Below are 24828 nucleotides of genomic sequence, written 5' to 3'. Positions count from 1 at the left end.
GACCCCAGGCGGTCAGGGTGGGGGGTCAGACCTCCAACACCATCACCCTGAGCATCGGGTCCCCCCAGGGCTGTGTTCTAAGCCCCCTGCTGTACTCACTCTACACACACGACTGTGTGGCCAAGTTCAGCTCCAACTCCATAGTGAAGTTCGCAGACGACACGGTGGTGGTGGGGCTGATCTCGGACAACGACGAGAAGGCCTACCGGGAGGAGGTTGAGGTACTGGAACGCTGGTGCCAGGACAACAGCCTGCTCCTGAACATTGGTAAAACCAAGGAGCTGATAGTGGATTATAGGAGAGGACAGCAGGAGACACACACACCACTGATGATTAACGGGGCTACCGTGGACAGGGTGAGCAGCTTTAAGTACCTGGGGGTCCACATCTCAGAGGATCTGACATGGTCAACACACATAGACACAGTAGTAAAGAAGGCGAAACAGCGCCTCTACCACCTGAGACAGTTAAGGAAGTTCAGAGTATCGGGGAAGATACTCCAGTCCTTCTACTCAGGAGCTGTAGAGAGCATCTTGACTGGAAACATCACTGCCTGGTATGGAAACAGCACGGCACAAGACAAGAAGGCCCTACAGAGAGTGGTGCGCTCAGCCGAGCGTACCACGGGTATTGCACTACCTCCCCTGCAGGTTCTATACAACAAGAGGTGAAAATCCAGAGCCTGCAGGATAATGAAAGACCCTCACCACCCCAATAACAGCCTGTTCCAGCTGCTGAGGTCAGGCAGACGCCTGCGAACCCCAGCTACTAGGACAGAGAGGCTTAGGCTCAGCTTCTTCCCCCAGGCCATCAGAGTCCTGAACAATGAACATTGAGTACCACTGTAACACTTTAGCATGAGCGGGCACACACTCAGGCCGCACGCACCCCACTTATTGCCAAAAGGAAAGGCCACTTTAAATTAGTATTAGCAACAGTAACAGTCTATTGCACTACTATTACTACTACTGTTAACTGTTAACTGTTACCCGTTATTGCACAAACTTATTGTTACCTGCTACCTGTTATTGCACAATTTTATTGCACAAATTTTTGTATTGGATTCTATTATATGTTGTACCAATTGCACATCGTTGCGGGCAAGACCACCCGCATTTCATTGTATATCCGTATGCCGTGACAAATAAAACTCTTGACTTGACTTGACTTGACAGTCAGGGTTTTGTAACCCCTCAGTTACACAGACATAACTAATAGTTAATAATAATCGCGTTGCGGTCAGTGTGTGTTAAAGCGGCACTATGCAAATTGTAGAAAAAAAATGCATGTACAATTGGCCAGTTTGTGATGCACTAAAGGATCGGATAAGCTTTCATGTAAATTCTGTGAATACATAATTCCTGCTTTTTGCCTTTTTTATGGGTATTTTTTTCTTCAGTTACACAAATATCGTGGTGTATCGTAGATTACATTTCTTGCAATAAATCGATTATCGCAGATATTGTAAATGGTGCATTTTATATAGTGCTTTTATCCAAAGCGCTTCACAATTTTGTTCCTGACATTCACATACACAGTCACACACCGACGGCGGGGGCAACCATGCAAGGTGCCAACATGCTCATTGGGAGCAATTAGGGGTTAAGTGTCTTGCTCAAGGACACTTCGACTCACTGCCCGGATGAGCGGGAATCGAACCAGGCAGGAACGTTCCAATTACCAAACGACCGCTCTACCTCCTGAGCCACTCCTATCGTGACGAGGGCCACTTGTCAGTATCGTATCATATTGTGAGTTCATAGTATAGTCCCGTCTTGTCGGCCCCTGCTCGTAGAGGCCCAGCAAAGTAACACAGTTTAGATTGTTGATGTGTCTAAATGATGATTTTGTGTTTGAGCTTGTCCGTTTGGTTACAATATCAAGACCGGGGGCGGTTAGGTGGCGTAGCGGAGATTGCGTTCGTCACCAACCCCAGAGCTGTGAGCTGGATTCGCCTGTTCGAATCCAGCTCACAGCTCCGGGGTTGTCACCAGCTTGGCTGGCCGTTCACACTAATACAATTGGCTGTATTAGAGGGTGGGAGAAGCTGGCGGGGTGGGTCCGGGTCGTTGTAAACAGCGACTCCTACAGTTCGGTCGGGGCGCCTGCTAAGCGCGGATAGGACCTGAGTGGGATAGTGTGATCCTTCCACACGCTACGCCCTCTCAGGGAGGATCCGCGCTGCCAGGTGAAAAGAAGCGGTTGATTGGCTGGACGTGTGTCGGAGGAAGCACGTGATAGCCTCCACTCTCCCAGATGATCTGACTGTGGGGGGTAAGTGCGCAGCGACTAGGAAGGGGATTGGGAATTGGCATACGACTAACATTGGGATGGGAGAAAATCGGAGGAAAATGGAGGGGGAAAAAGATTAAAAAAAAAACAATATCAAGACCGAACATACTATCACTGCTCATTATCAACAACACTTCTGCTGCAGTTTGTCATTTAGGAAAGCTAGCAATGCTAACAGCTGTTTGCAATCAGACAGGGTAATTTTGTCCTGTCTTGTTGTCTGTATTCATCGATTACAACCGATGATGCATGTGTTGACATGCCTAAGCTACTGAGGCCGACAACAACAACACCAAGACAAGTCAACGTTTTGTTCAGACAAGCTAGTGATGTAAAATGTTTGTCCTGACTCCAGCGACCACTGTGAGTGGGCTCTAAGAGTGTACCTGACTGTCTTTTACCTGCTGAATTGGATTATAGGATTGGATTGTATGTAACTATGTATATATAATAGGGGTGTAACGGTACACAACCACGGTACGGTTTTGAAGTCAAGGTTCGGTACTGGTTTTCAGTACAGTGGGGGAAAGTTTGACTTTCCATTTTCCACTCAGGGGTGATGTAGTGTGCAGTAACTAATTGTACTTGTAGGGCTGTCAACAAATATTCTATATTGAAATTAATAATCGACTTGTAAAAAAAATATATATATATATATATAGATTGTGAAAAAAAAACAGCCCCCGGTGGGCAGTCGTTAGTGGTTAACATACCATTGTATTTGTTCGGTACACAGCCATTCGGTACGGTACGGTACACACTGAAACGGTTCGGTACGGATACGTGTACCTTTACACCCCTAATATATAATATAATGTCTTTAGTCTTTCTTTTACAATGGCGAAAAATATCCAAATTATCTACTGAAACGAGTGCTGTACCAAATAAATTGAAGCTTCATTTGTACCACAGACAGACAGGGAGAGAGAGAGAGAATTTTAAGTGAAGTGATAATCATAAGACCAAGCGATTGACAACAAAAGCAATGTAAATATTAAAATCTTTATTTTAATACCTCATTCCAATATTTTTATTGCACAAAATTACATTAGGTATTACGTTGGACAAGCCAAATGGCACAGTAAAATGAATGCTCCATAATTCTGTCATTGATTTATTACGGTTGTGTGTAGCTATGCAACACATTTAGCTTGTTAGGTTTTTGCAACTGTCGGATCCAGGGCCCCCGTCATTTACAACAGCCCACTACACTTAAGCGCCTTAATGAGGGTTAACCCTTTGTTGCCAGGGGAACAGAAGGGGCATGCATGCTCTGTTCAGTTACTGCAAGCTGTCGTCCACAGCTGTTGCTCATAACAGGACATTCATTCATACAACCTGTCGTCATTTTGATAAATCTTTCAAATGTATTGCTTCTTCGTCATGTGCTTTCCCTTGTGTGTTTTTTTTAAGTTACAGAATTTCATTGTGATGTTGTTCTACCTCTTAAGTGAACACCTTTACACTTCCACACACCCCCCCCCCGCCTCGTCTGTGGTCCTCAGATGCTGCATCATGCTTGTAGCAGCCGGGAGCCTGTGGACCTGACCAGGCTCCTGTGTCTCAGAGCGCACCTGAGCTGCTGCCAGCAGGCAGACAGCCTCGGCTTCCAGTTGCACTGGGCGGCCGTCACCTCCGCAAACACCCTGGACGTGGTGCCTATCAGATCCATCCCTGTCATCCCCACGGCACTGGCCAGAAACCTGAGCTCTCAGGCCAGCCTGGCGCAGCCCATTCACAGTGGCAATCGCAAACGAGGGTAAGAGGGAGTCGGGTTAGTGGAAAGCACAGTGGAGTCGATGGAACACTTGGTCTTCGATGTCACTGTGCTGAAAAATGTCCAGGGCAGATCTATATTTATAGAATATTCCTCTTCTGTGTTTCAAATCCAAATAAAATAAATGATTAGATTAAAATGTATTGTCATCATACAGCCCAAGTACAGAACAACAAAAAGAAGTTTGGCATCCAACCAGAGTGCAAATGTAACAGTAAAGTGCAATAGTAACATACAATGTACAAGTGACTAAACTGGGTATAAAATATATAACTTGGTACTACTGAGTAATAATGCTAATCAGATGTATGTACAGACAGATGTGGATAGATATATATGCAGTGATAATACTGTATATATTATGTGCATAGGGCAGTTGTAGGTATAAAGTATAGGCAACAGAGTCCAAAGTTTGTACAGTATGTGTTATTTATGTCATGATATAATCCATGAAATATAATATGATGACATATCCATTTGGTAACTGAGTATGTTCAGCAGCACACCCTTCCATTCAAATGCTGTAATGTAACGTTCTTGTTGGGATGTTGTTGTATGATGTGTGATATGGCTGAGTAGAAAGAAGACTCCCCCCTGGGCCCTATTCCCTGTACCTGGTTCAACTAAGTCGATCAAAAGTCCCATTATCCAGATTCAATTAACCCGATGTTTGAATCCGCGCCTTTCCTGTTCCTCGAACGCTGATTCAGTCTTGTTAATTCGAACCAGACTTGATGCTCAGGGTCAGTGCGCGCGGCCGCCTCACCTGAAAAGACAGCAAGTGTCGATCGCAGAAATCCTGATTTTCTAACGGTATTGTTTGATTGATTGATTGATTTAAAACTTTATTAACAGATTGTAGAATGGGTACAATGAGTTACTTGTCGGTAACTTGCCGACTAGCCCCTTATGTGACTGCGATCTGCAAGCCAGGGGCTTTTCGTATCCGCAGTCACTCTCAGCTATGCCGCCACCAGGCTCATATTAAGTACCAAGTATGACGAACCAGAGGTTATCATATAAAGGGAGTCAACACACATGCTACAAAGTTAACAAAGATGATTTATTTAATCCTATCTAAACAAATAATAATCGAATTAAACAACAAATGTGCATAACCGAATGGACAGAGGATGCCAAGTTGGTTCACTTGGTGGCTGATACAATCTGTCCTGTTTGATGGGAGAAACAGATGGGGAAAGCAGATGGGGAAAGCAGATGGGAGAAGCAGATGGGGAAAGCAGATGGGAGAAGCAGATGGGGAAAGCAGACAGAAGGGTTAGACAAGGGAAACATATATACTGTGTGTGCAGGCAGCTCTCTGCACTGCACAGGTGAGGGTAATTGGGTTAACGACCTACCCACTCCACCCTGCTCTTTGAGTCAGAAGACTCCCCATTTGCAGGTAGGCTGGTAAAGCTATGCCTCCTAAAGTGTGAATCGGAAATACAGAAATACCGGCTACAGGCTTTCTGTTTCCGGGCACCCCCAGTTCTGTTTATAGTCCCCAGCGAAACAAAACAAGCAGACGCTCGTAAAGAGGGTAAGAGACAGAAGAGATTGGGGAACAAACAAGACGAGAAGAACACAGGATGTTAAAAGATGAAATGTACTTCAAAACAATGGAGTCAACCCTATCAGGTCGCTCTACCATTTAAACTTAAATGGTCAACCATGCCCAGACGTAAACTTAAATGGTCAACCATGCCCAGACGCATGTCATCAGGTGCTGGAAAGTTGCGGGCACAACAACATCCTCCATCTCAGCACAATGACCATAAAGAGATTTTTATCTTTTTTTTTCTTTTTTTTTCTAATTCTCTTTCTTTCTCTTTTTTCCATTTCCATTTTCTCCTTCCCAACCATCTCACTCTGAATAGTCTCATCATGAACAGCATTGGGACCACCAACTTTCTGACCAAACCTCAGGTCATTAGGGCTAAACCCTGTGATCTCCTGGGCGACCTCTCTGGAAGCCAGTAGGAGCCATGGCAGTCCCTTCTCAGGAACGGCCACTGGAGAGGTGGAACAGAGAGAAACATTAATGCATTCCCCATTATTCCCCCCCCCCTTTAGATGGGCAAAAGGTGGTGGGCTTAAAGAGGTTCACATGTTATTGCATTCCTGCCAACAACATTTGTCTCAATACTCTTTTCAAATGGCACAGCTGTCTCTAACAGCCTTTCCAAAGCCGGATCACTGTCCTGCTTCCCAACTAACATAGTCTGCAACATGGACTGAAATGGGTCAGGCAGAACCAAACTAATATGAACAGTCTCAACATCCGTGCCTCGGGTAGCCCCCTACGCATCACACGTTGCTGTCATTTCCTGTGTCACAGCACAGGCTGGATGCTCAATGACAACATCTGATATGTCGTCAAACATAGGACTAGGAGAGTCTTGTGAGTTTGGACTAGGAGAGTCTCGTGAGTCTGGACTAGGAGTCTCGTGAGTCTGGACTAGGAGAGTCTTGGGTGACTACACTTGGGAGAGGCCCCTCGGCCCACACCCGCACCTCAGCCAGATTGTTACCCAGTTCGATGTCCACACCATCAACAGGCAACTCAGCGCGCACACCTCTCTGCACATCACCACTCCCCAAACCTGAAATGAGAGAAATGTCACATACAGGAACAGGGAACACAGACAACGTTGGATGAGGAGAAAGCAATAAATCTAGCTCCCTATGCTGCAGATCTATTTTGGCAAGCTCAGCCTTTTGCTTAATCTCCTCCAAAGCGAACTCTAGTCTGTGGTTTGCTTCTTGTAAAGCCAACTCTCGTAGCAGAAGTTCCTTCTGCCGCTCAAAACTGAGTGCCATAGTGCACTATTGGCCTAAACAAAGTGCCACACGACACAGTTGGCCTACAAAACAAACAAAACTTATGCTGGGACAATGAAGCGTGAATACCCAGAACAAGACAGCCTGATCAAATGAACCTCCCCCTTGACTAGCCACAGTGCCTAACTAACTAACTACCTCAAAAGCTCAATCTTCGTGCCACTACATGCAGGGGGTACTCATGCACTGGAACTCTCTGGGCAGAAGAAGCACCTGTTATACAGCCACTCCTCTGAGCCAGAGACGTGCTCCCGAGAGGACACAAGCGCCAATGCCAGTGCCTGTCTCTACCCACGTTTGCAGCCGCCTAAAAAAGAAAATACCAAGACAAGCCCCCCTATTGGGAACCCGCCTTCTTTGCCTAACCGGGGATTAATGGTTCCCAAAACACACAGACTGTCAGGTATCAAACTCCAAAGCCTCAACACAAGCAATAACAAACAAACAAAACAAAGTAACAAATCTCCACCACAAGAAATCTGCACTAACGAACCACTACCCCTCCCAAATACCAAACAATCAAACCCCAAGAACAAAGATCAAATCACATGTGCTTACTCCCTAACACTGGCATACAAATAATTAGGCTACAAACAAATTCAAGCCAACAGGCTACAAATACTAGCTGCAAACCTCAGGTCACAGACACCAGTCCAATCAAGTAGCCTAATTGCTTTTCAAAGTAGCCCTCCTGTACTCAGACAGAGCCCAAACAAAGTGTCCCAACAGGAACCAAAACACAAATGCCAGCCAAATTACAAACTCCAAATGCTAGAAAAATTATCAAGCACAAATACCAATTCAACCACACTAGGCCAAATTACAAACAAAGTCAATGTCTAATTGCTACAAAAGGTCCTCCAAACGGCTCGAGCCCCCATATATGACGAACCACGAACCAGAGGTTATCATATAAAGGGAGTCAACGCACGCGATACAAAGTTAACAAAGATGATTTATTTAATCCTATCTAAACAAATAATAATCGAATTAAACAACAAATGTGCATAACAGAATGGACAGATGATGCCAAGTTGGTTCACTTGGTGGCTGATACAACCTGTCCTGTTTGATGGGAGAAGCAGATGGGAGAAGCAAATGGGGAAAGCAGATGGGGAAAGCAGACAGAAGGGTTAGACAAGGGAAACATATATACTGTGTGTGCAGGCAGCTCTTTGCACTGCACATGTGAGGGTAATTGGGTTAACGACCTACCCACTCCACCCTGCTCTTTGAGTCAGAAGATTCCCCATTTGCAGGTGAAGTGGGGGTCGTCACACAAGCGCTGAATTCTGAGCTGGGGGTGGGTCAAAAATATATCCGATATGAATTTCAAAGATACCCAGCGTACAATATGGGTTTAACACAGCTATACGGTGGGGTCTGGAAGCTCGGAGTTGCTAATAAACAGTTTAAATCATTGTTACAAAATGAGTGGTACTTACAGACCGAACGTCCATTTCCGCCGTTGGTGTCACAGCGCATGCGCACCAGGCAGCCTAATAGCGGCAGAAAAAGAAGACGCCATCTTGCCAACGTTTGCTCTGTGAGTACCACTCGTTTTGTAACAATGATTTAAACTGTTTATTAGCAACTCCGAGCTTCCAGACCCCACCGTAAAGCTGTGTTAAACCCATATTGTACGCTGGGTATCTTTGAAATTCATATCTGATATATTTTTGACCCACCCCCAGCTCAGAATTCAGCGCTTGGTACTTAATGAGCCTGGTGGCGGCATATCTGAGAGTGACTGCGGATACGAAAAGCCCCTGGCTTGCAGATCGCAGTCACGTAAGGGTCTACTCGCCGACAAGTTAAATGCATAATCTATAGGCTAATTTTAAGTCCCTCATTACCCCAATCAATCAGATTATATTTCTTTAAATGTGCTGCTGGCAGTAGGCTTAATGGAATGAATAATCAAATGAGATCTTGCTAGCGAAAATAATTAGTTCAACTCTTTCAGAATAAGGATTAAAAACAAGCCCAAATAGTATATCTAATTGATACAAATTATATTATGAGGATATCTGTACTGTATGTGCTTAGGTATTATGTACTATATAAATACATGGTTCCCAAAGAGAGGCTTGCAGTTACACTATTAATCAGGTTTTAATCTGTTTCGGACATAATCCATACATGCATTGAATTGATTACCCTTTGGTTTATACCAGTGACACCTCATGTTCATCATCAGATAACAGTGCTTGAAAAGATAAATGCATTTTCTCAAATTCATTCATCAAAAACGTCAAAGGCTCATTCAATTGATCAAGTCACGTCACGTCAACAAATCCATCAAACAGTGACAGTGATACAATTAAACACTCCACAGATTCAGATTCCTCATAATTCATATCCACGCATAGACGCTTCAGCTTGAATGAAACACAATCCGGGCGCTCCGTTAAGCAAATACACAGCGAAGAATATTAAACTAATCAGAGCCAAACGCCCGATAGGTTTCATTCATTAAAAATATCCCCACAGGATTCACATTTGCAATGATCCGTTTAGTCCGTTATTAAAATAACTGTCGCGAGCGCCGTATCCGTATAACTATGACGTGCATTATTTAGGACAAAGTACATTTAGTATCAGCATTTTAGGTCTATTTTACATTTCAAAAGCCCCCTCTAGGAAAACGAAGCACAAAAACATAATTCAGAATGGTATAATGGGATCTACACCGTTATAATTATTTCAGGAAGCGAGCTGGCATTACTTTGCGAGGGTGTGGCCATGCAGGTTATCCAGCTAACTGAACTAAACCCTGCTCCGGAGCAGGTTAAAACTTTTCGATCTGTTGCCATAGCGACTTAGAAAATCCGATGTCGGGGAATGGAAATGTCTGGCTTAAGTCAAGCTATGCTGAAAATTATCCGGCTAACTCAGTTAGCCAGGTACGGGGAATAGGGCCCTGGTCTGCCGTCATGTTGTGCTCTTAACGGGTTGTTATTGTTGTCCTCGTCTTTAAAACTGCACGGCATTAATGTTGGTTTATTTTGACGATTTCATCAGCTTTCTGACCATGGACCAAACCCGAAAACTCCTCCTCATATTGGAGTCTGACCCCAAGGCCTACACTCTACCTGTGGTCGGAGTGTAAGTATACCTGCTTCAATTTTCTACATAATCAATATCCTGAAGAACCTTCTTCATCGCAGCATTATTTGTCTTGTTTCTTTTCCTTTTGTGTATTGAATATATATATATATTGTATATTCTATGAAAGTATATTGAGTTTCAGAGTGCTCTGGTGGTGTTTTGTACATTCAATCAGCAGTAGCAGGTAGGGGTGTGAAAACTTCTCTATTCTCTAAGATCCATCGCGATGCGGACGTTGAGGATTCGGCACAGATGCAGTGACCGAACATAATCTATTATTAAAAAGAACATTTGGGATTTGCCCCACAACTATAAAGCGCCCCACAAATCAAATATATTAGTAGTATTATTGTATCATTAAAGCTAGTGCTCTGGTCACGCATCCACTCAACTCATAGTAAATACAGCATCAGGCTATTCTAAAAGTATTTATACTGATACTAATAAAAAGAGTATTGTGTAGAAATTGTCGGAAAGGAGAAACGCACAATTTCTATCTTGCGACAACACAAAGCCGTGTGTAATTTATTACATTTATAGCACAAGTGACAGCTGTCGGATCTATGCCGTGCTAGCCTCTGACAGCTCGTAGTAACCAAACATTTTATCAATGACATCCCACCAGCGTGTCTTCTCTAAGCCCAACCCCAAAACCAACCTCCTTAGAGTGACAGTGCCCCATCAATACATCAAAACAATACAATGGTGAATTATGTCCATAGCACCCACTACAATTGAACCGTTTTTAACAGCTGGATATCGAGATACCTTTCTAGTATCTGTATCATGCAACACTAGTAAAGACATTTATTTTGACATTCTGATTTAAGAACTTTCTAAATAAAAGTTAATTGAATAATTAATAATAATTTATTTCTACGGATGTCTGTCATATCGAAGTGATATTGGCATGACATATTTAGCATGACATCTCATTGTAATGTCAATACTGGACGACTGCACGCTTGTCAAGAGCCAATCACGCAGTCTTTCAGTATTGACATTACAATGAGATGTCATGCTAATATGTCATATTCTACAATAGGATGTACTACTATAATACCTAATAAAACAATTAGAATAATAGAGGCCTACTGCTGGAGCGATTAATTTCGCACATGTATATAGTACGTGTTTGTGTGTGCTCGTGCGCTGAGGCTGCCTTACTAACGCATTTATTTTGTTTAGCAATGGAAGGAATACATCAATCCAACAATAAATATCATAGAGAAGACTGTATATAGGGCATTAATACAGTATATTCCACTATACAGTAGCTATATCCGCGGCGATCGGTTTAGTTCTTATTTATTCAGTTTGCAGTGTGTGTAATGCTCATGATGCCTCATTGAGTCAGGACTATAAATGCAAAACGTAATTATTAATTATACAAATATTGTCTTATTAATGATCATTATAATGATTTAATTCCACGGACAAGTTTTCATGTCTGTAGTATCGGCAATCCCCAATGACTTGTCCCAGAGAAAGGGCACACACCGGTCTGTCCGATTTATGACTGCCTTTTCAAGTACGTAAATCCTACAAAGAATTTACAATGCGAAGCCGTTCCAGAATGCCGAATAAGTACGCAAATCGAGTTACAAAGGAAATCCTTGGTATATTTTACGTATGTCTGTTCGAGAATGTTTAGACTGCCAGCAGTTTAAAATTATTTGATGTTGTCTGCGTTGGAGTTCAGTAGCGTTTTGCTGGCGAGGGCCAGACTGACAGTGTTGTAGGCTAGACTCGCGGTTTCTTGCCTTAGATTATTGCTGCATTTTTTTTCTCTCAATACACAAGTGTGTTTTAAAGCTTCCTCTGGAAAAGATCTTCAGTGTTTTAGTCGTCAGTTTTTTTTTCTTTTTACTGTATTCAAAATCATACACTAGTGATCTTCAACTACAGTCAGGGGCGGATTTAGGATTGTAGGAGATCCGGGGCTTAGCCCAGATGGGCCCCCCCCCCCCCTTTTTTTTTATTATTTTTTTATTTTTATTTTTTTTTATTTTTATTTTTATTTTTTATTTTTTTTGGGCAGGTAATGGGTGGTTTGGAGGCGGTCAGGCACGACCCCCTCCACGACAGATTTTTTTTGAATTTAATTAACCTGTACGTGCAATTTCCTGCAATATAGAGCCTTCAATCTTGACCAATAAAGCTGCTCTTTTCACTATAAAACTCAGTTAACCATAACGTAGTTATGGTTAGATTTATATATTGGGGGGGGATATATCATATTTTTCATATAATCAAAAAGTGGTGGAGCAAGATCATACCTTTGCTCTCCCAAGTTCAATAGTGGGAGAGCAGAGATGCTCCGAATGCTCTTATGGCCAGGCGTCTATGATTCACTGATACAAAGTAAAATAGTGCAGTGCAATAAAATAGTTAGTAAAATAGAATAAAATAATGCAATAGTGCATTGCAATAAAATAGTTATCATCGTATTTTTTCAGGAGGCCGGTAAGGAGTGCATTACAGTAGTCGAGTTGGCTTGAGATAAAGGCATGGATCTGGTTTTCAGCGTCCTTTTGATTTATAAATGGCCGTACTTTAGCTATGTTTCTAAGGTGGAAGAATTAAGTTTTTGTCAACTTGTTGATTGTGATTTAAAGCTTAGGTCTGAGTCTACCATAACACCAAGACTTAACTCACTCAAATACAGTTAGCAGCTGGATAGACCACAGGTGGAAATTAGCTTCTGCTAAATCTGGTGCAAACATATTTTCATGTAACAATGATGAACTGTAAAAAATAAATAAAAATAAAAATCATTTTTTTTATTTTTTTTTTATTTTTTTTTATTTTTTTTAAATAGATTCGGGGCTTTTCAGAATACATCCGGGGCTTGAGCCCAGGTAGCCACCCCCTAGCTCCGCCCCTGACTACAGTGATATACTGTACCTGTGCCTGTGTTCCCCTGATACCAGCCGAGCCTGATAGTGAGACGTCTGAACTCTGAACAGTGTGTTTTTGCCGTAACTGTCTTAACCACCTGCACGTTTCCAGTATGACAGACGCATGGCTCAGTGACAATAGGACAGCATGACAACAGCAGGCAGCAGACTATACGTACAGATTACTCTCTATATAAAACTCCTGTTAACGCCCCCCCCCCCCTCCCCGACAGATGGCTGAGTGGAATCGCCCACATCTCCAACCCCCAGGTGTGGGCCTGGTGCCTGGGGTTTCTGTTCAGCTCCTCCCTCCAGGACAGGTGAGCTGAACCTCCCGTCAGGCCTGGGACACTTTCCCCTCGACTGACGAGCCTATGCCAATTTTTCCAGAAATGTGAAATGAAGTGAAAACATGCCTTTGAGAGGATTTTGGGGCCAGTAGCAGTCTGGACACGCCCCGTCATGAGAATAAGTGACCTCTTGACCTCTGGAGAGCTGTCTTTCCAGCGCATGCTCCTTTTTCATCCTTTTATCATCATCATCAAACCTTTATTTAATACTTGTAAGATCATTGAAGTTGCCCTCATTAATAAGACAAAATTATAAGTAGTAACACAACGAGATAAAAACAAAGCTAAAAACAGGGGAAATCTGATACCAAACAAGCCTTATCGGCAGAAAGAAGGCATGTTCTTGTCGGCACTGACATGTTTCTTAGCGTTCAAAGGTTAAATATATATAAAAACTAGTGCTGTCAATCGATTAAATTTTTTAATCACGATTAATCGCATGATTGTCCATAGTTAACTCGTGATTAATTGCAAATTAATCGCATTTAAATAAAAAAATTATCTACCTAAACAGATCTTTTTCAAGTTCCAAGTTTTAATACTCTTATCAACATGAGTCAACAAATGCTTGCTTTATGCAGCCATTTAACACAAAAGGATGACCCTCATGCATTGCAAATTTGCATCAAATTCAAAACAGAGTGATGCACAAAATAACTTAAAAGAAAATAATAATTTTAAACAATGAATAAAGTGTGCATGAAATAATAGGGGAAAGAAAACGTTAGGAACTTGTTACATTCACCCACACAAGGGCTGAGTAATCACACACCCCCTCTCTCTCTCTCACACACACACTCCCAGCTTTCTTTCTCTCTTGCCCCTTCCTCATCTCTCACCCCTCTCTCTATATATCTCACACACATACACACGCACACATACACACACACACACACACACTTCAGAAACAAACATAGTATCAATGAGAGCATCAATAATACACCTGAGTGAAGTCTTTTAAGTTAATCGTGATATAAAAAAAAATTGCGTTAATTAGGGCTGTCTTAAATACTTTGAAGCTTCATTTGATGGCACAAGCTTCGAACATACCGGTAAAAGAAAAAAATCGAAGTTAATTTTTTTTTTTTTTTTTTTTTGCCTCAAATCTTCCGCCTCCATTCCAATGAAACAAAAGTAAGCGGCGCCTCCTCTCTACAACAAGCACGTGGAGATTATCTGTGTTGAAAACAACAAGGACATGTGCAGCAGACATGTTGACGAAGATATCATCAGACGTGTGGTTACACTTTAAAATATGCAAAGACAATGCCCAAAAAGCAGAGTGCCAGATATGCCAGAAGAAAATGGCATATCACAACTCTACAACAACTTTGTCAAATCACCTAAAAAACGTAAGTATCGTTGTACACGACGGCGACACCACACAAAACATTAATAAGGCTATGCCTATGCTGCTATGACTAATGTGTTACCAAGTTGGCAAATTTTATTATAATCATCTGCTTTTGTAGGTGCATTGTCTGATATAATTATGAATTATAAATTAAATATAATATAATTGTTTGCTTGATAGACGAAGGTTGCAACATAATTATGTAATGTCATGTCGTTGGCTGTGAGAGCAGCCGCACTGCACCCAGGCAGCGCAGCCGAGTGAAACCTTGTTGGCTGCGTCACAGTCACGAAAGAGGCTACTTAATTAATTAATCCAATCCACTTTATTTATAGAGCACATTTAAAAACAACAACGTAGTGCTGTACAAGTCCCACAACATAAGATAATAAAAAATTAAATAAATATTATAATTAATATTATATATTTTTTCCCCCGAAGCTTCGAATTAAAATCGAAGCTCGGCCCGAAGCTTCGATTGCCAAAAAAAGCTTTGAAGGTCAGCCCTAGCGTTAATAGAATCGGCGATAACACGTTAATACCGCGTTAACTTTGACAGCCTTAATAAAAACTTAAAGCAAAAGGAGCCCTGTTCTTTTAAATTAGGTTTCAACAGTCTCATAGCAGCAGCAGCCTAGACCAGCACTTCAGAGTACCTTACTCACCAACTCTTTAACACTGATGGATATTTAAAAAATTTATAAAAGAAAAAGCCCTCCTCAACAATACCAGCCTCGGGCCTCCAGAATAACTTGTCCCACTCATGTTGCTAACATTTTAGCTGATGGCAACCATGATGAGTAAGGGAACACACATTTATTTTGTGTATAATTTGTAAAATATATATAATAAAAAATTGTATTTCGAACATAAAAAACAGTTTTGTACACGCACATCTTTGACACACACACCACATGAGTCAAGGACGTGCATTGCAATGAGCTTTTTCATGTGACGTCACAGAATACCAATTTACTAATTTCTGAATACAGTCTGTGCAGAATCTGACTGGCTTGTCTTATTTCACAGTTTAAGTGTTAGTAGGCCCATCAGAGACCCAAATGTATATATTGCACAAGCACTGAAAAAGTGAGCTTTTCACAATATGGGACCTTTTTAATAATACTTAGATGAACAACATGCAGTTCAGAACTCAAGAACTATTAGGAATGTCTGACCACTAAGTGTGTTTGACTCTTAACACATTGAGTGCCACGCCCCTTCCGGGAAGTGACCCCTTCCTTGCCGTCCATTAACCCCATGTAAACGTAGTTGTAGTTTGTAGAGCTAAACCTATATTTTATAGTATAGCTATGGGTCTAATAACGCCGTTGAGTCTCAGTGAGTTACTTCTGGTCAACGTGCAAAAAACAGATTCTTTTTTCATCCGTACATTTCCGTTTCATACCGTTTTGAATATGAATATAGTTTGGTTGCTTCTGAGTAATTCCAGGGAAAAGACCCGAAAATAGCTTTTTTTTTGTAATTCAATACGTTGTAATCTTTCGCCTGATTATCGGATCTTTCTGAAATCAACGCTAGATCATCATTTGTATCCTTCCTCGTGCACGCATGCAATGTGGTTTAGACCGGCGCGCCGCAATAATGGCCGAGGGCGGTATAAGACCGTCTGCCAGCTCAGACACACTCAGAACAGTATGCACAAGGTGCCCCGCTGAATTATGAATGGCAATAGCGAATAAAAGAAATACCGTGAGAAAAACATAGATCTACGTTTCCGGCACTCAACAATCGGGCGACAGAAACGTGGTTCTACGTTTTCGGCAAACAAATGGTTAACCACCAAAACCGGCAACGTATGACGTATATCATGCCAGTTAGGGTACCTTGTGTATACTGCACCTTGTGTATACTGTTTACTCTTACTCTTACTTAAAAATGATTGTATTGCCTATATTTATTGTAACATATAATATAACCGATGGGGCATACAGACCCTCATCTGTACTTTTGTTTGCATTGTTTATTTTTATCATATTTTTATATTCTGTTAATTATATTGTTCACACGGTTTATTTGTCCTCATATTTCTTTATTCAGATGACATTTTATTGCCTATTTATGTCTACTATTACCCTGCCCATACCTGTAGCTCCCCTCCCCCATGCTGCTATGATGCCTGAATTTCCCCAAGGGGATCAATAAAGGAATATCTTATCTTATCGGCTGACACATTTGTACCTCGAAGCAGAAGTAGGATTGTATGGATCCCGGGGGTAGGTGTGGTTCCGGGGGTCTTCACCATGTCTGTTACACACAGCCTCCATGCCCTTCTCGCTGCTGTGTTTTCAGAGTGCTGTCGGAGAGTGGCTGTTTCCTGGCCGTCCTGTACTCTCTTACCCACAGGCAGCCAGAGTTCTACCAGTGCCAGGCAGCCCGCGGCCACATGACCTACCAGCTCCTCACCAGCTCCCAGTCACTCAGCCTCTACAAGGTCAGCAGCCTGGACCTACCTCCAGTAACGCCCATGTTATTTGTAGTGTTGTCACAATACCAAAATGTTGACTTTGATACCGCTACCAGTTCTAAAACGATACCGTGGCAAAAACCTAAAATATCAGGACAAGTAATGGAATATAATATTAGATGACGGGACATGTATAAGATCCTTCTTGTGCGCTTTGTCAAACCCCTGCAACACTGAGGCACATCCTCACCGGCTGCAAAACCAGTTTGTCCCAAGGGCGCTACACCTGGAGACACAACCAGGTCCTAAGACAACTGGCGATCACCCTGGGAGGAAGGAGTACTTCCTTTCAACAATGCCCTCCCTCCCCCAATGCCTAGAGACACTCAAACATCACTTATTTTGTAAGAGCAGCACAGCTCCCAGCAAAGCCATCTGCAAGAGTAGAAGCAACCCTCCTAGACACTGCCCGGGACTGGAGAATGCAGGTTGACCAGAAACTCATCTTTCCGCCCTAGATCATTACAACTAACATCAGGCCGGACCTGGTCTTGTGGTCAACCTCCCAGTAGTCGGTATTCATTGTAGAACTGTCCAGACGAAACCAATTTCGGTCGTATCAGTCAAAGTATTTGATCGTATGCACCTTTCATCCACACGGAACTGCGTTCTGCGAGCCTGAAGACGCTATTTTCTGAAACCGGGTCCCAGAGTGAGAAACCCCCTTGTGTCGCCGTCTTTACAAGCGATACAAGTCTTTTTCTGAACTGTTGACGCGATAGCCCACCTCTCCCTTAACCCGCATGTGCAAACTCCCACATCACAACAACAATGGCATCGTACAGAGTAGTTGCGTTCGTGTTACAGAAGCTATTGAGCTTGATCAGGCTTTTACAGCTAAATGTACTGCGCCTTTACTACCACCGTCGACAACAGATTGACATCTCCCCTAATCCGCATGCGCAAACCCAGCCAACAAAACATACTGTTCCATAGCATACGTCTTCAGTTGATCATGACAAATCCTCTCTTACCTTGATGATTAAAAAGCCTCCATAATTTCACCTCCATAGCCATGAAGTGCTTTGAGAAGCTAGTGAAGGGCTACATGACATCTGTTCCTCCCTCCCCATCAACCTGGACCCCCTGCAATTTGCATACCGCCCCAACAGGTCCATGGAGGACGCCGTCGCCATAGCCCATGTGCTGCACACAGCAGCATCACACCTGGACAAGAGGCAGGGGAACTATGTGAGAATGCTATTCATCAACTACAGCTCAGCATTCAATACCATAGTCCCCTCCAAACTCATAGCCAAGCTCAGGGACCTGGGCTTGAACTATGACCTCTGCCAGTGGGTCTTGGACTTCCTGACGGGCAGACCCCAGGTGGTGAGAGCAGGCAACTGCACCTCCTCATCCATCACTCTCAACATAGGGCCCCCCCAGGGCTGTGTTCTGAGTCCCCTCCTCTACTCCCTGTACACACATGACTGTGTGGCACAGCGGAACAACAACACAATCATCAAATTTGCTGATGACACAGTAGTGGTGGGCCTGATCTCTGCAAACGACGAGAGGGCCTACCTGGAAGAGTTAAAGGTTCTAGCGGGATGATGTCAAGAGAACAGCCTCTCCCTGAACGTCAGCAAAACAAAGGAGATGATTGTGGACTTTAGGAGGTCGGGGGTCAGGGACTACAGCCCCCTCAGCATCGACGGAGCACCGGTTGAGAGAGTGAACAGTTTTAAGTACCTCGGAGTCCACATATCCGAGGACTTGACATGGACCACACACATTGACAGTGTTATCAAGAAGGCACGACAACGCCTCTCAGGGTTAGAAATTAAGGGGTGCTTGGGGCAAAATGCCCTAGGCCTAGAAGATTTACCAAATGCCCTCGAAAATCAGTTAAGGGGGGCAAGAAAAGCCCCAGACGGTTTACTAATTATATATATAATTATATATATGCTCTCCAGTGCGAGCATTTCACTCGTATTTGCCGCTAATGTGTGGGAACCGGAAAAATCATTTACTCAGTGTGCGAGTGAAGATTACAAACGGCTCTGCTGTTAATAGTTCAGAAACTACAAGTCCCCGGCGGCTAAGTGGCGCAGTGGGCAAGGTGCTCGCCACTAGTGCAGGAGATGCTGGGTTCGAGCCCAGCTCTCGGCATTGCTACCAGCTTAGCTGGTCGTTCGTACTAACACAATTGGCAGTGTTGGGGGTGGGAAAGCTGGTGGGTGGGTCCTGGTCGTTGTAAACAGTGACTCCTACAGTTCGGTCGGAGCGCCTGCTCAGCGAGGAAAGGATCTAAGGGGGGGTAGTGTGATCCTTCCATACGTTACACCCTCTCAGTGAGAGTCCGCGCTGCCAGGTGAAAAGAAGTGGTGGTTGATTGGCTACACATGTGTCGCAGGAAGCATGTGATAGCCTCCACTCTCCCAGACCGACCGTAGGGGGTAGGTGCGCAGCGACCAGGAAGGGGATTGGGAATTGGCATAACGACTAACATTGGGATGTGAGGAAAAAGGAGGGGGAAAAAGATAAAAAAAAAAAAACCCCGACAAGTCCCACATTCCACAAGGCGCATAAACATCCAATCACAGTAGAGTTTCCTGCGGTGACGCGGCTGGTTTCATGCGAGTGAAAGGAAATGAGAACACAGTACGCGCTGGAAAAGAAAGTCACGGTACCGGCATAGGCAAGTTATACATTCAGAATCAGACAACGCAAAAAATTCAGCCAGCCATGAAGCCCATTCATTTTTATTTTGAGCAAAAGAGAGACGAGGAGAAAGAGGAATCCGGCGAGGCAGCTAATGTTACTGAGGCGGATAACGTTAGCGAAGTTAGCACACGCACCCAGCCAGTGACTTTGGTGGTGTGTGCTATTGCACATATGTGTGTCCCGTTTGCACATGCACATACACACACACACGCACATAGTAAGCCATCACTGGGAACGCTCAGAGGAAAGAGGGGGGCTGAGAATATCTGTCTATCTGTGTCTCTCCCTCTCCACATCTCTCTCTCCTGAACCTATTTAATTCAAAAGGAAGACATTGATGGACAGTAGCTATACGTATAAATTATAGCTCAGTTGTAGCTGTAACCGAATAATTGTATTACCGTAATTCCTCTAATAGTAACCCCGGCTTGTATTTGTTTCAACTGTAGCGGGTACCAGGCTTGTATTAGGAGGAGGCCTCTATAAGAGGGAGGCCTATATTTCAAATTTTCAAACGGATCATAATGAATAAATCAACATTTTGTGTCAGTTTGAACCCAGTAAAATGTACTGGGTTCATTTATTGAAACCAAGTACTGTATGAAATAGTAAACAGTGCAATTACAGGTCACTGGTCATTTCAACGTTTTCAAAGTGAAATCAAGTAACTAGCTCAGTATGCAGCTCAGTATATTAGTAACCCGGCTTGTATTAGGAGGCCGGCTTATAATTGCTTAGCTCAAGAGCACACCCGGCCATTAATAGAGACCCGGCTTGTATTTGAGACCCGGTTACTATTAGAGGAATTACGGTAACTATTAATGAACTATTATTCAATAGCGTTTAAATTATAATGAATTAAATAATTGTATAAAGAATTTTCCATGTTCTGTCATCTAATAATATATTCCATTGCCTTGCCTTTCCTATCTGTATCAAAGTCAAAATGTTGGTATCGTGACAAGACTACAACATACAAAAGCAGCTTGACAACTGATATCCTATATGCGTCTAGTAGGCATGGGCCAATTTGTGATTTTGGTGGTATGTGCTATTTGCACAGATGTTTATCCCTTAGTATGCACAAGCATACTATAATATGCATGTAATAAATAGTTTGTTAATAAACTCTGTTACTTGAACAATTTTCACTGTGCTCCTAAATGTCTTTGTGTGCTCCTAAATTTTTATTTGGATTTGATTTATAAACATTTTATTTAGGAGCACATGTGCTCCTTGGGAAAAAGGTTAGCGTAGAGCCCTATATATGGAGACATTAACATTACGTTATCAAACATAGGGACGAAGACTGTAAAAAGAAGTTTTGACAATGTTTTATAATCTTTGTTAATTTTCATCATAAAAATTCTGTGCCCCCTAAATAAAATAAAAAAGCCCCCGAAAATCAATTAACACATCCTGCGCCAAAAACGTCATACAACGTCATTCAAGTTCATGCTAATTCTGCCATTCCACGGCGTACGCCGTTATTGAGATCATATTTAATTTTTTCGCCATGTTCATAATTCCCTCACGGAGCCTGGTCTGATGCAGTGGGAGCCTGCACAACTCTGCAACGTTTCAATACTGCCGCCTGGTGGATGATCGGCGAGTTACAACCGGAAATGGATCTCTTGTGATCTCGGTGCACCGGGGAAATGCGTCCGGCACTCACATATTGTTACGGGACTCTAGACACACATCGTGTATATGGATCGCTGCCATAACTCAATAATCGAGATGATTTGGGCGTTTATTATTATTATACAAACCGGAAATGGATCGAGTCGATCGCCGTCAAATAAGTGGGATCTTTCTCCTCCAGTCTCATCGGCGAACGGTAAGAGGACGCTGACATCATTTTCAGCGCGTTTGTTTATTATTATTCATGCAAACTGCTCTGATCAATATATCACCCATACTACATAAAGCATTTACTGACTATCACGGAATTATAAACGACCCCCCCCCCCCCCCCCCCCCCCGTTCATCCGCGCATGATAAGTCATAACGTTTAGGATCATGTGCAGTTGAAATTTTTTGTATAGCGTGTATCGCCAACAAACGGCAGTTGATAATCTATATATGCGTTTATGCCTATAAATCACATTCTAGGAATTACTGCAGAAAACGATAAAAACATATTTATATTCTAGACGGTATTTTCATATGAATCTATGAATGAAAAAGTATAACGTTCCCACATCCTGAACGATAGATAATCGATGTTGAATGGGCCATAGTAATGTCAATTTAGCAATACAATTAAAAAAGTTATAGCCCTGCAAAGAAGGTAAACATCTCCATAGGCTTAGACTGGTGGCAGTGATCATACATTGATGGATATAAGCGTGGCAGTTAATGTGTTAAGGGGGGCAAAAAAAAGCCCTGGAAAAAATGTTAATTTCTAACACTGACGCCTCTACTTCCTTAGGCGCCTAAGGAAGTTCAAAGTGAGTCAGAAGATCCTCAAGAACTTCTACTCATGCACAATAGAGAGCATCCTGACTGGCAATATCACCTCCTGGTTTGGGAATAGCACTGCACAAGACCGTAGCAGACTACAGAGAGTGGCCCGTTCAGCCGAATGCACAATTGGAGGGGGGCTTCCCACTCTCCAAGACATTTACAACGAGCGCTGTATGGGTAAGGCTAAGAGAATAATCAAAGACCTCAGCCACCCAAACAAATGCCTCTTTGAACTGCTGCGGTCAGGCAAGCGATACCGGAGTCTCATGGCAAGCACAGAGAGACTCAGAAGGAGCTTCTATCCCCAGGCCATCAGGATGCTCAATGAACAATAACAGACCATCAAATACACCCACAACACACACATCCATACGCACACACTCACTTTGAATAAACAACACACTGTAGCACCCACTTTACCCACTTTAGACATGCCCCTTTTCCACTGCATGGTACCTACTCGACTCTACTCCCTGCTCTGTCGAGGTTCCAAGCGAGTAGAACTGGTACCAGAAAAGTGACGCGAAACACTGCAGACCACTGATTGGTCAGAAGAGAGAAGCGTCACACGTTGGAGCGTCTGCACAAAAACAGAAAGCCGCCATCTTTAATGCCTTAGGGTTCATTATTTGTTTGCAGCAGGAACAAGTGCAATAAACAAAAAAGGATACATTCACTGTGTATTCTGCCTCATTTATTGATGAAACAAAACCGACAACACAATTTACCACCGAGCGGAGAGTTTACTCTCACAAAAAGATCGCTGATTTGTTAAGCTTGTTGTTAGCTTAGGTGCTAATGTGCTTGCGTTTTATGAAAATGAAAAAGATCAAAATCGTTTTTGTCTGGACATGGCCTAACTCTACCATGGGATGCTGCAGTTGGTGAAGCATATGAACGTAAACGACTGAAGTACTCCGACATAGCAGCCGAGGCAGAACAACACGGCTGGCGTGCCCAGGTGCTTCCGGTTGAGGTCGGGTGTAGAGGATTTGTTGCCACGTCCACAACCAAGCTTCTTAAGGCGATGGGAGTGCGAGGACAGACGTTCCGTCAAGCCATCAAATCACTGTCAGAGGCTGCCGAACGAAGCAGCAGATGGCTATGGATCAAGTAAAATGACCATAGAGGGGTCATTTTACCTGGGACGCCAGGTGTTGCCGTTGAGCCCTTCGGAGATGTCGTGGGCCAGTCAACGAAACACCAATGAAGGAGGGTGCCCAACTGAAGACCCTAGTGACGCTTTTACCCTTACCCCATTCAATACCAAGTGCTGATTATCTAAGGGATTGTACTATCTATCTGGTCCTATAAGCTCAACTTAGTCACAAATGGAGTGAAACGCTTGCACTGTCAAGTCCTCACTTTAGGCACAATCACGAACGGACAATGTGGAAAATTGGTGGGAAAATTGGTGTGTGTGTTCAGCCGACACTGTTGACACGCCCACTATGCAAAGTGTGCACTCGTAGAAAATGCGGTATCAAGCTATTATTCTAAAAGTATCGATACTAATAAAATAGAGTATTGGACGGCTGGGTATCGTGATACTTTGCTAGTATCGGTGTATCGTGCAACCCTAGTTATTTGCTTCAACAACAGGTAGCTTGTTAGAAATGGCTCATTCATTGAAACTTTACGTTTACTGTAAGTCTTACAGGACCAATGGAGAGCGATACTAAATATTTTTGTTTTTCTGTCTCACTCACTACTTTTAAGGACGCTGTTTACACACACCTGCAACTGTCACCCAGCCTTTTAACTTTAATTAGTTTGTTCTACTTCATGTATTACATACCTTGTAATTATATTTGGTTGTTTGATTAATTATTTCCCTTACCTCTTGTGATGTATGCATCGTCTGTCTCTTTTCTATTTTATTTGATTATATTTTCACCCTTCGAGAGGGCCTTTTGTCCTCTCGCCAGGCCGTCATTGTAAATAAGAATTTGTTCCTAATTTACCTGCCTGGTTAAATAAATGTTAAATAGAATAAAATGGATACAATCCCTACAGCAAAGTATAGGCCTATGAGTAACTGCTATATGTATATGCTAAATAACGCCATCATCCTTACCTTGAGAATAGGGATCTCTTTGGATGAATGTAAACACTTTAATCATATATCATTATTTTCCCCCTTCTGAGCAGAATGTGGAGGTGAAGGAGGGAAACGCACTACAGTTTGAGCTCAGCGCAGAGTGCCAAAACCAGGAAACAGAGTTGTTCAGAGAGGTGCTGTCTCAAGCTCCCCCGGCAAGGTAACATGGATGAACCCAAAGGCTTTTCCTTGTAGTTGGCTTGGGAGTCATGTGTACATTTTGTTTTGTTTGTTATTTGGACTGAACAATGCATCAAATTGATACTGCAGTATGAAAGAAATGCAATATCTATATTGTGAAGACTGCAATGTGGGCATTTTTAAATATCTTTTTAAGATAAACATAATAAAAAAAAAAGGTAATGTGATTGAGAAGAGTCTGGCAGACATGCTTCACTCAGACCCAGAAGTGCCAGGTCTGTAATGTCATACAGTAAACAAGCCTTGTGATTATGGTGGTAGTAATGTTTTC

General features: G+C 42.9%; 1 protein-coding gene across 1 annotated transcript in view; it reads left to right on the top strand.

Moving 5' to 3' along the window:
- stil (STIL centriolar assembly protein) overlaps positions 1-24828 on the top strand; it is a 49588-nt gene that overhangs the window by 5443 nt on the left and 19317 nt on the right. The window contains exons 6-10 of the mRNA XM_084311243.1: positions 3798-4051; positions 9938-10021; positions 13158-13244; positions 16942-17083; positions 24407-24516. Coding sequence (XP_084167369.1) covers positions 3798-4051; positions 9938-10021; positions 13158-13244; positions 16942-17083; positions 24407-24516 — 677 coding nt within the window. The remainder of the gene's footprint in view (positions 1-3797; positions 4052-9937; positions 10022-13157; positions 13245-16941; positions 17084-24406; positions 24517-24828) is intronic.

Source organism: Notolepis coatsorum (genome assembly GCF_963971535.1).
Source record: "Notolepis coatsorum genome assembly, chromosome: 3".
NCBI classification, from domain to species: domain Eukaryota; kingdom Metazoa; phylum Chordata; class Actinopteri; order Aulopiformes; family Paralepididae; genus Notolepis; species Notolepis coatsorum.
This window is presented reverse-complemented; position numbering and strand designations above follow the sequence as displayed.